This window comes from Pempheris klunzingeri, chromosome 12, assembly GCF_042242105.1.
Source record: "Pempheris klunzingeri isolate RE-2024b chromosome 12, fPemKlu1.hap1, whole genome shotgun sequence".
Lineage (NCBI taxonomy): Eukaryota > Metazoa > Chordata > Actinopteri > Acropomatiformes > Pempheridae > Pempheris > Pempheris klunzingeri.
This window is the reverse complement of record NC_092023.1, coordinates 14,913,215-14,926,720: the sequence shown is the minus strand read 5'-3', so window position 1 is coordinate 14,926,720 and position 13,506 is coordinate 14,913,215. Positions and strand designations below refer to the sequence as shown.

Sequence of the window (13,506 nt, the reverse complement as noted above, 5' to 3'; positions counted from 1 at the left end):
AAGAAATGTAACCATTAGAGGAATCAAACTTAGAGAGGGAGTGTCAATTTAAGTCTTTTCTTTTCACATGATTTTCAAAGTGGATCAGAGGCAAACAAGTGCATGTTGAAAGAATTGTGGAGGGGCACTGCAAATCATGCACTATGATACAATATTCTGCAGCTGTCCTCTCCTACTGTAGATCATTTTTGAAGGGAAATATTTGACTTGCTTAAATCCTTTGATACCTCTGGAGCCATTGTTAGCCAACTCATGACTCTCTGGTAAAAGACTGACTGGTGTTCATACTGCTTGCAGCTGCCAAGAAACCTGTCACAGTAGGGCGTCTTAAGAAGGAAGCTCTCTACAAGAACACTTGGCAATTAGTGAGTAGTAATTGGGTCAATACGGTTGGAAGTAGCAGACAAAGACTGGTAATGGTTAGGCTTACGTTAAATCAACTACCTCCATTACTTCCTCCCCTTTTCCCTCACTATTCTGCTTTTCAGTGAATCTGGGGAAGAGAAGTGATTAAGATGTTTTTATAGGGTTTTCAAGATATCTGAGGTATGTACATCATCCACTTATAGAAAAATGATGCCTTCTCAAATTTTTAGTGCACCAGAACATTGTTAAAAACAAATAGTTTGAGGAACACCAGGGAGTTGGGTGCTAAATGAATGAATTAGCTAGGGCAGGGGTGTCCAAAGTCCAGCCCGCGGGCCAAATGTGGCCCGTGTTCAAATTTCCTGCGGCCCGCAGCTTCTGTCATAAAATCGATGATATGTGGCCGCCAGCATATACAGTGTAGAAAAAACTATTTATTTTACCAGAAGATGGCAGCAGACCTGTGGCCACACTCTCGCCGCGGGAAACTTTGACCCTCCTCACAAGGGTCAAAGGGCATTGTCAAAATCGCGACTGTAAATAAAAAAAGGAAAGTTGACAGCGAGGGCCGCCGCTTTCAAGACAAATGGAAATTGGAGTATTTTTTCACCGAAATACGAAACAACTGTGTCTGCCTAATTTGCCAGGACACTGTGGCTGTTTTCAAGGAGTTCAACATCAAGAGGCACTACCAGACGACGCTAACTATGACAAGCTAACGGAGAACGAACGTGGCGCAAAATTGAAGCAACTGGAAGCTGCTTCGACGGCACAGCAGTGCTTTTTTACAAGAGCCCGTGAATCGAATGAAAATGCCACAAAGGCAAGTTATCCTGATTGCCAAGCACTGCAAACCCTTTACTGAGGGTGAATTCATTAAAGACTGCGTGATGAAAACTGTGGAGAAAATTTGTCCTGAGAAAAGGCTGCGTTTGGTAATGTTTGCCTGGCCCGTAACACTGTGGTACGGAGAATTGAAGAGGTTTCATCTGACATTTGATCTGAGTCTAAAATTGAAATAATGAAAAACACTGCCTTTCTCCTTTTTTGATCACGAGTAATACAGGGATTCATATACCCCTCAATGTTTTGTACTATTGTATAACATAACTGTTAGTAGGATAACGGTACTTTTAAACCGACAATTCAGTAAGAAAACAGTCTTCTTCAGAGCGTCATCCGGCGTGTGATGATGCTCTGAGGAAGACTGCAGATGCAGTCGAAACATGTCGACAATGTAAAGCCATGCTTTCTTACTTAATTGTCGGTTTTAAAGTAACGTTATCAAATGAACATTATCCAATTGTAACTGTTAGTGTTATTTTCATGTTCACATGTTTGGATTTAGAAGTTCATAGTGAGCATTTCATAGTGAATAATATGTAATGTTTCAAATGTGTTTCAAAATGTTTCAAAAAGATGTTTTTTTTCCAGACAGACTTTTACCTTTTTTATGTGGTCTTCAAATATGAAAGGCAGAGTGATTTTGGTAAAACTTTAGATTTGTTTTCTGTGTTAAGACATGAAAAGTATGCCATTTGAAATTAAAAAAATTTCATGAAATATTTCATTTGCATTTAGTGTTAATGGTTCAAAAAATGTCAGGCTGAATGGTTGCCCCCCCCCCACGCATTTTCACCTCCCACATATGGCCCTCTTTGCAAAAAGTTTGGACACCCCTGAGCTAGGGCAACAGTCTTGGAGCATTTAATGGTTAAACACATAAAGCCTATGTGATTCTTCCATAGCGTAGGAGATCAGTCACTGATGGGATACATTTCCAAATCTTACCCAAGTGCTTTAAACCTAACAGCACATTGGATGCAGGACACAAACCCCCGACCTCCAGTGCCAACGTCCTGCTTGTTCCCCAAACATATTTGGTAATGGAAATTAGTAGTATGAAAAGCTATTTTTTTTGTAGCAGACAGGGTTGTGCTGTGAGGTCTCCGAATTTAAATATGTAAATGCTCAAATTCAGCCGGTGTTTTCCCTTGCTGATTTGGATTACCAAAATGGAAGAACAATAATTAAATCATGAATACTGCATCACCTGCACTCACTAGTGATTGGATTCGTCTCAGGGTTTATCTCCTTAGCATATTCAGCTCTTTGAGAGTCTTCTAAAGATGTCGGCACCACTGATGGAGGTTCAGGAAGGGCTCTGATTGATCTTGTTTATCATTAAACTATTAAGAGGTACATAAATGACTGCAGCCCTTTCTCCACTACAAACCAAGTGGTGCCTTGAGGCAAAGGTGAAAATCAGCAGATTCCTCATACCTTCCTTATTTTCTTCCTGAAGGTAGAGAGAGGGAGACAAAGGAAGAAAAAGAGAGATGGAGGGTTGTGTTATCCAGCACCCGATGGTTTATTGATCCTTGCGGTGCCTCCCCTTCTTTCTCTCTTCACAGCAGGGTGGAGTAAATTGGACTGTTTTCTTCTGCCGTGATTGACGCCTGCCTTCTGAGAGAAATGTTTTCAAACTTGCAGTGATATTTTCAGACTGAAATGATATTTTTCTGTTGACTCTGGCGTTCCTTCTTAAAATGACACAATTCTTTGAGTGCATACTGCTTCTGAGCTGACAGGTGACGAGTGTTAAGCTAAACAACCTACAGTGCATTGTGACAACTCTGTCAACTAAAAAACAAAGGGAGAGAGGACGACAAATGGCGCTTCTGTCACTTACCGCCAGGACTAAAAAACCAGCACAGCCTAGTCCAAGCATGAAATCATGTCTGGAGGGAAATCTTTTATGTTGGGGGGGAAAATGTCTAGTAGTGTTGCCTTGTTTGTCTGTGTGCAGAAAGTGTGGCACCGGCAGCCGAAGGAATCGTGTCAGGACATACCAAATGGCATTGTTATATTGTGAATTTTCTTCTTACTCTATTATGAGTTTTCTCTCTCTTTATCTTTCTAGTTGGCAGCTGCACTTTGGAAGAAAATAGTCTTCAAATAAAATGTAATCTCATTGTGTCTTTGTGAATCCGTGTGAACTGCAAGTAAAGCTTTAAAAAGTTTGAGTAAGTTGAGGTGCCAGTTGATGCACAATATGTACTTATTGTATATGTACTTATAGTCAAATGAACACGAATGACATTAGTGAGCTGTCAAATTCCAACCCTTTAACCAGAAAATAAATGATACTGGATGATTACGCAAACCTCTTAAAATTTTTGAAAAGATTTATTTATCTGCTATGGCAACTATACTGTGTTTAAAGTTAAGGAAGAGACTGCTTGACAGGACGGATGGATCCCACATGCACCCGGCTCTTCTTAGTGCACTTGCCTTGCAGGCGGTTACAGAACGGTTTTGTTGAAAAAAATTAGATGACTTTTTGTCTCATTCAAGTTATAAATTGTCAGTCTCACACAGTTCTAAAAAGCTGGCAGCTAAAAGGCTTCTGAAACCAGAATGAAGCTGGAAATGTCTGGAGCGAGCACAGGCATTATGACACATAGACCACAGAGTCTGGCCCGTCAGTCATCACCTCCACTGCACATGTACCACCCACAGAAGAAAAAACAAGGCTAATGGTCAAGAATTCAGTGAACGCAAATACAGATAGTAATTGTTAATGTATTTAATTTCATGCCAAACCTGCACTTTATCCTGCACCTCCATCAAGCTTCTGTCTATTGCCACAACACATTGTCTTTGCTTGTGCTTTCAGAGTTCAAGGTCACCTTAATGGGAATAAGATGACGTAGTTGACCTTCAAGCCCGCACGTTGAAAAGCAGCCTCAATAGCCAGAAAGAGAAGCTCGTGAGAAAGAGAACCTCATGCTGTCAGATGTTCAATAATTAAAACCATTTTTGCACCAGTTATGACACCAGTTTGTTTTAGCTCAGAATTTTGGATGAGTACAATATAGTTTTTGCATGAATTAAGAATTAAGAAGAAGGTTTAGTCTGCAACTTAGTTTAAAGGGTAAATGAAGTCATGTTGTATGGCCCTGCCACACCATTGGGACACCCATAAGAGACCGAATTGTCAAAAAGACTACAGTGTGCTGACTTTTTGTTCTTTGTATGGGACACCCCCAGTTTGCAAAAGTTTAATCCTTAAAATTATCAAAAGAATATCCTGATGTAATCACTCCGGCCCTTTTCTCAAACTACAGCCACAGAAGATGTTTTGGCAGACTTAGAAGGACTCCGCAGGACAAATAAATTGATTTTGTGTAAAATCAGTGGTGTTTCCCTTTAAAATGCTACGGCAGTAAAAGTGTTGCCTTGCTATAAAGTTGATGAATAATTCTTTAAACAAGCTATTACTTTGATTAAGACCCTCTTGTTGTCGTGTCAAACTTGTTGACATCCTCATAATAAAGCCACGTTTCACTGCTGACTCAATTCAACTTCCTTCCGTTCTCACAAGGAAACTAGTCCCCCATCAGCTAATTGCCAAGGGTTACCAGCATCTCATAATTTAACTCACCACCCCACACTCACACACACACACACTACGCACTGCTGATTAAGAGATCTGAGGCCACACTGAAATAACTCACCTCTCTTTACCCCCCCTCCTCCCCCCAAACACTGCTTATTATTAATCTCTCATTATCTTATGCTTCAGAAATCTCCAGTTCATTTGGATGTATCCTCCACACACCATTAAAGGACAAGCTAATACAGCAATCAGCATACTAGTGGTAATAACAGCATCCTGTGAGTACAACTGATTTTCAATCACCGAAGCGTAAAGTTGTGCCTCATCACTGTTCATCCTGCTACTTTAAAAAAAACGTGGCTGAGGCTGGCAAATGAGAGCCCTTAGCAGACTCATTTTTCAAGCACAAAAGAAACAGTCAGCAGTCTGGTCTGGTGCTAATAAGAACATCAACTGTGGTACAGATCTGATTTCTCCCCACGTCTGAAAGCCATGCCCCTACCAACTGCATCTCAAGCTTTCAAAACAAAGCTGATGGATGAATGCCCATGAACTCTGTGAAATCTCTACATTTTCATTTATCTTCTCTGTTTTTATAAATTATTCTCAGCAAGCGCAAACATCCCTCGAACACCATTAATTTCACCATGGTTTTACTGTTTGTTTGTTGTTGTTTTGCTTTTTTTTTTGGTTTGTTTTTAGAACAATTTCCTCGTAAGAAGCTAGTGCTTTACTTATTAATTTCAATGATAAGATCATCCATTAAGGTACGTTAAGCAAATTCTCTCCGAAGTGTGTACCGTCCACAATCAGCCATGCATGTTGTGATAAATCGCAGGGATAAGTCAAACTCTCCAACAGCACTAGTGTGACCACAGAGTATTAATCACAGCAGGACAGATTATTACCCGTCCTCCATCCATCTTTCGCTGGTGACATTGCAGGGTCTAAACAAACAATAGTGTGTTTGGTGTTATCCACAACGTGCAGTGTATTATGAGCCACTGGCAGACACTCGTTATGGATCCTTGGAGGGAAAGTAAGCAGCCTCTGCTGGAAAACTGACCAGATGTTTTGTTTTTTTGTTTTTGCTGTAATTTAGGATGATATGATGATTTATTTGCAGAATTGCACTGACAATAATGAAGTTTGAGGAGTAATAGGCAGCCAGAAGACAGTGAGATGAAACATTGCTGTCACTAAGCCTGAGAGTTGGAGAGTGAAGGCATTCATGAAGAAAAATATATATTTAGGGCTTCATAATGACTAACAAGAGTTTCTTTGTTTGTCCTGCAGCATCTCCAACTGTCCCTCCACTGCACTCGGAGCATTTCAAACCGTGTCATGAGAAGGACCTGGCCTACTGCCTAAACGGTGGCGAATGCTTTGTCATCGAGACACTTAGTGGGCCCCACAAGCACTGCAAGTAAGTGACTGACCAGCTGTTATTTTGATCTATTATTTAAATTATTCCTCTTCCTCTCCTCTGCTCTTTCCTACAGTTAGTGTTTGCTTTTTCTTCCTGCTCTGGAGTTTCCAGCAGTGATGTTCAGTAGCTGAGAGTAGTTTGGGATATGGCTGCCTTGTATATTGCTGAGTGGAGGCTTTGTTTTTTTGGTCAGAGAAAATACTTAAAGACAACTAGACAATGTAAACTTAATTATCTGTCTGACTGCTATGTCTGTGTTTTTGTTGTGGGCCCACAGCAAAAGTAGTTGTAAGGACTGGCACGCCGGCTTTGGCTGTGTTATTGTTTTTGCTAAGGCAAAAGAAGAATGCTATATATTTTTCCTTTTTGCCTTTTTAGTTTTTTAGGATAAGTATATGTTTTTATACATTATTTTACAATTAGTGAAGAAAGCACTCGCTAAAAATAGTGAATTAAGTGATGAATGAATTGAGGAATGTCTTGTTTCCTTTGAGTGTCAATCACTCGGCTCACCCACTGTGTGTTTCAAAGGTGGCTCCGAAAAGGTTTTAGCTCGCTCTTTCAGATAAATCCACTTTTTCCATCTTTTGTTGTTGTCACGCTATCGTGAAGCTGTGCTGGAAATAACTTGCTTAGCGATGTATTATTAAATATTTGTTTGGAACGTAGGAAATGTACGGATCTACAGCCAAGCAGCGTATTAAAGAATAACACAGAAAATACTCTAGACCTGCGGTGAGTCCAAGCTGAATACAACGTGCAGAGGAGCAAGACACAAACGTAGCAGATTCATGTTCACAAATTCACAAAGACTTTTGAATGTCTGCTACTCAAAGGGTTGACTGTGATTGCTGTTGGTGGATATCTATCGGACCTGGCCTTTTGAAAATACTTGATCTACAGTATAGTATGGAAAGATTTTCTGCCGTTCAATCTGTGTGTGTGTGTGTGTGTGTGTGTGTGTGTGCGCCGTGATTGTCCCAGATTTGAGTATAGAGCTCATGGGCACTTAGCCCGTTCAAATGTGGGACCCTTTACTAATTAAGTCCCAGAACAACTTCTTCCAAAATCTAACCGCAGGTACTTCCACCCGACCTGTTTTTCAAAGAGCTTGTTTTGTCTCCTTGGGGGTACGAGTATACATCCGTATGAATGCGCAAGTGTGTGTGTGTGTGTGTGTGTGTGTGGATGATGATGAACGATGGGTTTGGCTCAATGGAAGAAAGATTGGATGGATGGATGTGTCAAACACAGAACTTTGACACAGGGAACAGGGGTTCGTCTCTTGTGTTAAGCCAATAGTCAGCACTGATTGTTTCAAGGGAGTTGTCTTTTTAACCCGAATAATGATCTTTTCCTAAACCTAACTAATTAGATTCAGTCACTGACCTTAACCAAATTGTGATTGCCACCTGAAAAGTGTCTCAGCAAGCTTCATTTTATTGGTTTGTTTATTTCAGAAAAAGGAACGATGAGGCAAGATGAGAGAGGTAGAAAACAGAGAGCAGGAGAGAAAGACCAAGGTGTAGGCAGACGAGGAGTAGGAGTTGAGGAGGGGCTGTTGCCGTCCTCCCTTGCTTGGCTCTGTTGTTATGACAACATAATCTGTGGCCAAGAGGAGCTGTTAAAGAGCGAAGGTTTGCGATGTACAGTGAGATGGCCTTGAACACACTGTCTGTGCATGTTAATGTGAGCCGACGTACAGAAGAGAGAAAAATGTGCACCGAGTTGATCTCTACTGCTTAATCGTTTGGCAATGAGCTTTCTAAAGGAAATATATGGATCATCAAACAGAAAGGCATCCGCTGTTAAATCGAATAACAGCTGGTCTGATCGTACAGTAAAACTATAGTGCTTTGCTTATATTTAGGCTAAAGTTTAGACGGGGGATTATATTTTATACTCTGTAACTTAAGAATCAAACTTAGGTAATGATTCAGTCTTTGCGGAATCAAACCCCCTTTATGAATATCGTGTGAATGGATGTACTTTGTGAGTGAGGCTCTTAAATGACCAAGGACGAGAAAGTAAAGTGTTACTTTGTACTTTTATGGTGAATTGTTGTAATACTTAACTAAGAGGATGCATTGCACTTCAGTCGACATGCTGATAGACATTAATTTATCCTCACTTCCAAAAGAATGACAAATTTCACCCCAGGCACAGGATCAATGCATAATCTCATTCAATTTGTGTTCGCAACAAATTGAGACAAATCAGGTTGTAAAAGTGTGATCAATCTGGACAGTTACTGGGGATAAATTGAGCCGGTTTGTGGCACTATTTGTCACAGAATTAATCATTTTTATTTGCGAGATGAAACTTGATCCCTTTTGCAATGATTTTCTCCAAAGAGTCATAACTCAAATATCAAGTGCCATTCACGGCCAGTTGTAAAATAAGCGCACATTGTCCCCCAGAGCGCTGTTTAGCGCTGTCGGAGTGCAGCGGTCGTGTTTGTCATCCCACGGGGACGGGTACAGAAGGAAGGGATTCAACGTGAGTCATAAGGCCTGCTCGTTCTCTTTCACACTTATAGCCACGAAGACACACACACACACACACACACACACCAGTGCTCACTGCTTTGGGCAACATAGTCAGGCATTCAATCATTAGTGTTCAGCTTACCAGTAAATTAGTCAGTGTGTTAAGATAATATTTTCAGAAGATGGCAAGAGACCAAGGCATTCAATTATTAAAGTGATGTGACACTGAATTTGATTAACCACTTCAATGTCTTAGCAGGATTTCCCCAAAAAAGAACAAAAATTCTAATACTAGTTTTGGTGTAAGTATTGCTTCAAATACATATGCCTATTTAAATATCCTCCCTTCCTTATTTCCGTGCATGCTTCTGCTCTTGTTTCTCTCTCTCTTGAGTTTCGTGGTGGCTCTCTGAATGATGAGGACTTGGGGATTTAGCTCTACTTCCTCTATCTGGCCAGTGTTTACCTGTAGTGTCTTCGAGGCTGCGATGGTTTTTGATTTCTTATTATTTAACTTGTTATTATTTGTTTCCTCCTGGTGTTGTGACAAGGCAGAAAGGGTCTCTGTCAGTCTGGTTAGCAACAGGGGCTAGCTAAACCTATCTCATTGCCCTCTGTCAAGAGGCTATTCCAGAGCAATAGAAAGGCAATCTCAGCTGGCAGGTGGAGGCAGCAGGGGTTTGTAAGAGATCCCTGCAAAGCTACCACCAATGAGACCAGTGGCTGACACAGACACTCTAGAAACAGATTTCCGCACTAACTGTGCCAGGTTTATGTCTGTGTGTGTGTGTGTCATATATCTAAAATGTTGGCCTTGACTGTGTTGCAAGCTGTAGAGATGGCCTCACCAACTGAGGGTCCTTTGAGGAAGAAATTGTAAAATCTTCCTGCAGGTCCAGCGCTAACAGGAAGGGTGGCTGCAGTTATGTTCGATGTAAGTTACGTGGGTGAAAAGCATGCCTCTTTGCACACAGTAAATGAATTGAATTGATTGACAGTATATGCCTCAAGGATATTTGAGATAGAAATGATGAATAGCATTGTACAAAAAAGCAACATTTTCTACTTTCTTTTGCTCTTTATGGTTTTATGCTTACGTTTCATGCTTTGAGTGCCTCTATCAGGGGCTTCGAACAAAAAGCACTGCTGTCCTCAATGTCGCCCTGCAAGCTCATCCTGTGCTTCTGTTGTCCTCAGTTATTCATCTCACCTCTTCTTTTATTCACCTATTTCATCCCAGCTTCCTCCCACAAGACTATCAGATTTTGAAACGTGATTCAGCTTGTTCTAAAACGATCATCATGGGTCATTATCAAAGACAGGTGTAATGATTTCAATACCAAGCAAAACACAGACAACCTGAAAGGAACATTAGCTGTGATATTTTCCGATTCCACTAGCCTCCATCTAATGTCTATGGCAACTACATGTGTAAATGGAGGTCACTTGAAGACTGGCAGAAATAAAATTGTTTTGACATCCACGAATGAAATCCATACCAAGAAATAAAAGACAAGTTGTTTTTTTTTTCAAGCTTAACAAAGATGAAGAATGCATCACAAGCCTATGCTTGTTATACAAAGATCACATTAATCACTGTGACTGAATTGAATGTCTCAGGAACTAAACCATTCCCCAATAAGTAGACAAAACTGGACTGGATTTAGAGAGATGTGAATGGTACTTTAAGTGTGAAAAAGCAAATCCCTTGATAACAATGGTTCCTGGGCTTGTTGGCACAAGGTAAAGAACGAGGTAGAAGGGAGAAGGTTGTGCAGCAGACAAACCTTTTCTTTGTGGAATGTAATCCTCCTTCCCTCACTCCCAATCCTCCTCATCCGCCCTCCTGTCTCTCCGGTCTCCAGCCTCTCCTTTCCTGGGTGACTTCAGGCTTTTCCAAAGTGTTCTGCCACGGACCAGCACCACCAGATTGACTTGGGCCTCACAGGTGCAAAGAGTGGCAACTCAATGGAATACATAAAATTACCTTCCATGCTCATACGCGCATGTAAACACACACACTTGCAAGGCAATTAACAAGAAGCGTGCATGAAATTGATGAACATAGCAGCAATAACACACATCTAAGCTGCCAGTAAACAAGGAGATTAAAATGTATATGAAAAAAAAAGCAGGCACCTGACACAGCTGGGAGTCCCAGTGTCATACTGCACATTGATATTATTATTATATGAATATTTCCTGTACAATATTTCATAGTATAGAATTTTAACAAAGGGCATAAGACGTGAAAGAAGTGAAAAGTTAACGTTCACAGGCATCTAGGATACACATACTTGGTGTTTTATTAAATTTCAATGACTGTAGCTAGGAATGGTTATAAAACAATGGTCAGGAATAACCTGTTTCTGAACAAAAAGCCTTTACTTTTCAACCACTTCACCTTAGCCACGACACGTAGATGTCTTTATATCACCAGATCGCTGCATACAGGGTTGTGAACATACTGCAAACTCAAAAGCCAGAAAATAAACAATAAATAAATAGTGTCATACAGTCTAAAGGCTAAAACTGCAGACCAACCAAAGAAGCGTATGTAGTGAGAAAATGTCACTCTCCCAGGTCCTGATATCTCTCTTGTGGACATTCAGAAGGACACACAAAAATACATGCACGTGAGTGTCTGTCACCCCAAGAGACCCCTCCATCCAAACAGTGAGCATAGCAACAGTCAAGGAATATGTGGAGGGGTCATTGCATTCTGTGCAATATTGTTTCTGACAGCAGGGATTTTACCTTGACAGGAAAAAGCCTCTGGGGTAAAGGTGTGTCAGATACTCACTAGAATGTTAAAGTGCACATTTGTGTGTGTGCCATGGGTGTGCTCCTGTGAACAGAGCAGTGCAAAGGTGTATTGTTATTCAAGGAAAGAAACATGTGATCTACTCCGGCCCACAGTCAGGAAACTGTCTTGTTGCTGTTAAAATGGAAAATGCCATCTTTCAGTCACTCGTTCTCTCTCTCTCTTTCTTCCTGGGTTTTTTTTTTCTCCTTCCATTTCCCTTCCTTTTTCTGTTGTCTCTCTCCATTTCTGTCGCTCCGTCTATCTCTCTCAACCCTTACCGCCATCTGTGTGACAATAATGGCACACCAGCGGGAGTTCGACTGGTGTCACTCTGACAGTAATAAACAAGGCTGATGCCGTAGCATGCTTTCGAGGTGGGAGCAAATTAAACAGATAAGAGGCCACATATTGTGGCTAAAACGTGCTGCTTTCAGCAAGTGAATCCTCCAAGACGCCAAGAGGAACACTCAGCGTGCCTGGGAATGGAAAACAGATGCTGGGAGGGAGCCAAGGATGGAGTAGAATAAACATAAACCAGGAATCACATGATCAGCGTGCTTTTTTTGGGTGACATGATGACAGGGAGAGGTTGAGAGCATGAGTGACGGTGGTCAAACGTCAAACTGTGTGCTGATTTAATTAGCACACAATGAAGGCTTAATAATCTCTTGGCAGCTCAATCAGGGTATCACTGCAGTCAATGCCGTACAGAGGACTCAGCCGTAATCTTTATTGTTTTATATTTATTCTTTATTGTTTTCCTTGTTTTAAAGCTTCACAAGTCAACATACATTAATCCGTTGACAATGAATAAAATGACTGTCCAAACCCACAGAGAATTATTCCCAATTATGCATTTTGACAGAGTCTTGAGCCACCTCTTGCTAGTCCATTGTTACTGGGGGTTTATTTTATTGCAGTGCTCCCATTAAACTCATGTCAAGCAGCAGCAAAACACACAGAATGCTACCTGTCAAGCACCAAATGGCTGGGGCACAAAGTTAGCAATTACAAGGTGAAATAGGCCCGAGAAAGAGGAAGCTCAGGGAGAGTGTGTGCTGACTTGTTTAACAAGTCCAATGTTAATCTTGCTATTTTTGCTAGATGTTGAAATAGCCAAGTGCTAGCAAAACTTGGCCAAAAAAACAAAACAAAATGATTGAATGTGGCCATGTGGACCTGTGCACCCTTCCTGTGCACCAATTGCAGATTTTGGCTCTAATTCTTAAATGTAGGAATTATATTTTCAACCCAGTAGAGTGTGTAGCTTTATGATGTATGCATCTTAGTGCTCTGCAGAGTTGAACTAGTGTTATCATCTGTTTTGTGTTTTTTTGTGTAATTTTTTCAAGTCAAGTGCTCAACGCCATTTCCTAGGCTCTCCAACCTCTCCGCATTAAATTGATTTATATTGACGTCTTTGTTAGTTTTAATTAGCAAGATTTAACAAGTTTAATTGTGCAATTGCATTAGCTCACTCAGTTTGGTAAACAGCACAGAGTATCTAATTAAAGCCCCTTTGCAAACATACACGTGTGTGTGTGTGTGTGTGTGTGTGTGTGTGTGTGTGTGTGTGTGTGTGTGTGTGTGTGTGTGTGTGTATGTGTGTGTGTGTGTGTGCGCGCAGGACATTATATGTCCTTAATATAACATTGTAAATAAGGAGAGTAATACTGTGTCTGAATCTGTCAAAGCCATCATGAACATTTTTAAGTAAAAGATTAGAAGCTGGATTCTTTGGTGTTATGTAGGTGTAAAAACATATTGTACGATTATGGGATGGCCATTGCTTTCAGAGCTTTAAATAATTGTTAATTTCAACAATGTTATGAATAGAAGTACTCAGAGTAATTATGTTCATTAATCACAATGACATTTTCCTGTGAATAACCATCACAGCCTGTGGCTATTGGACCCTGACGATGCTAACTGCAGGTTTTCAAAGACAGTTTAATGAAGAATATCCCAAAGCAGTCAGATAACAAACTAAGAAAACACAGTGAATTCTTGCTCT

General features: G+C 40.7%; 1 protein-coding gene across 1 annotated transcript in view; it reads left to right on the top strand.

Moving 5' to 3' along the window:
* LOC139211221 (pro-neuregulin-3, membrane-bound isoform) overlaps window positions 1-13,506 on the top strand; it is a 321,277-nt gene that overhangs the window by 196,177 nt on the left and 111,594 nt on the right. Inside the window, exon 2 of the mRNA XM_070841504.1 lies at window positions 6,065-6,194. Coding sequence (XP_070697605.1) covers window positions 6,065-6,194 — 130 coding nt within the window. The remainder of the gene's footprint in view (window positions 1-6,064; window positions 6,195-13,506) is intronic.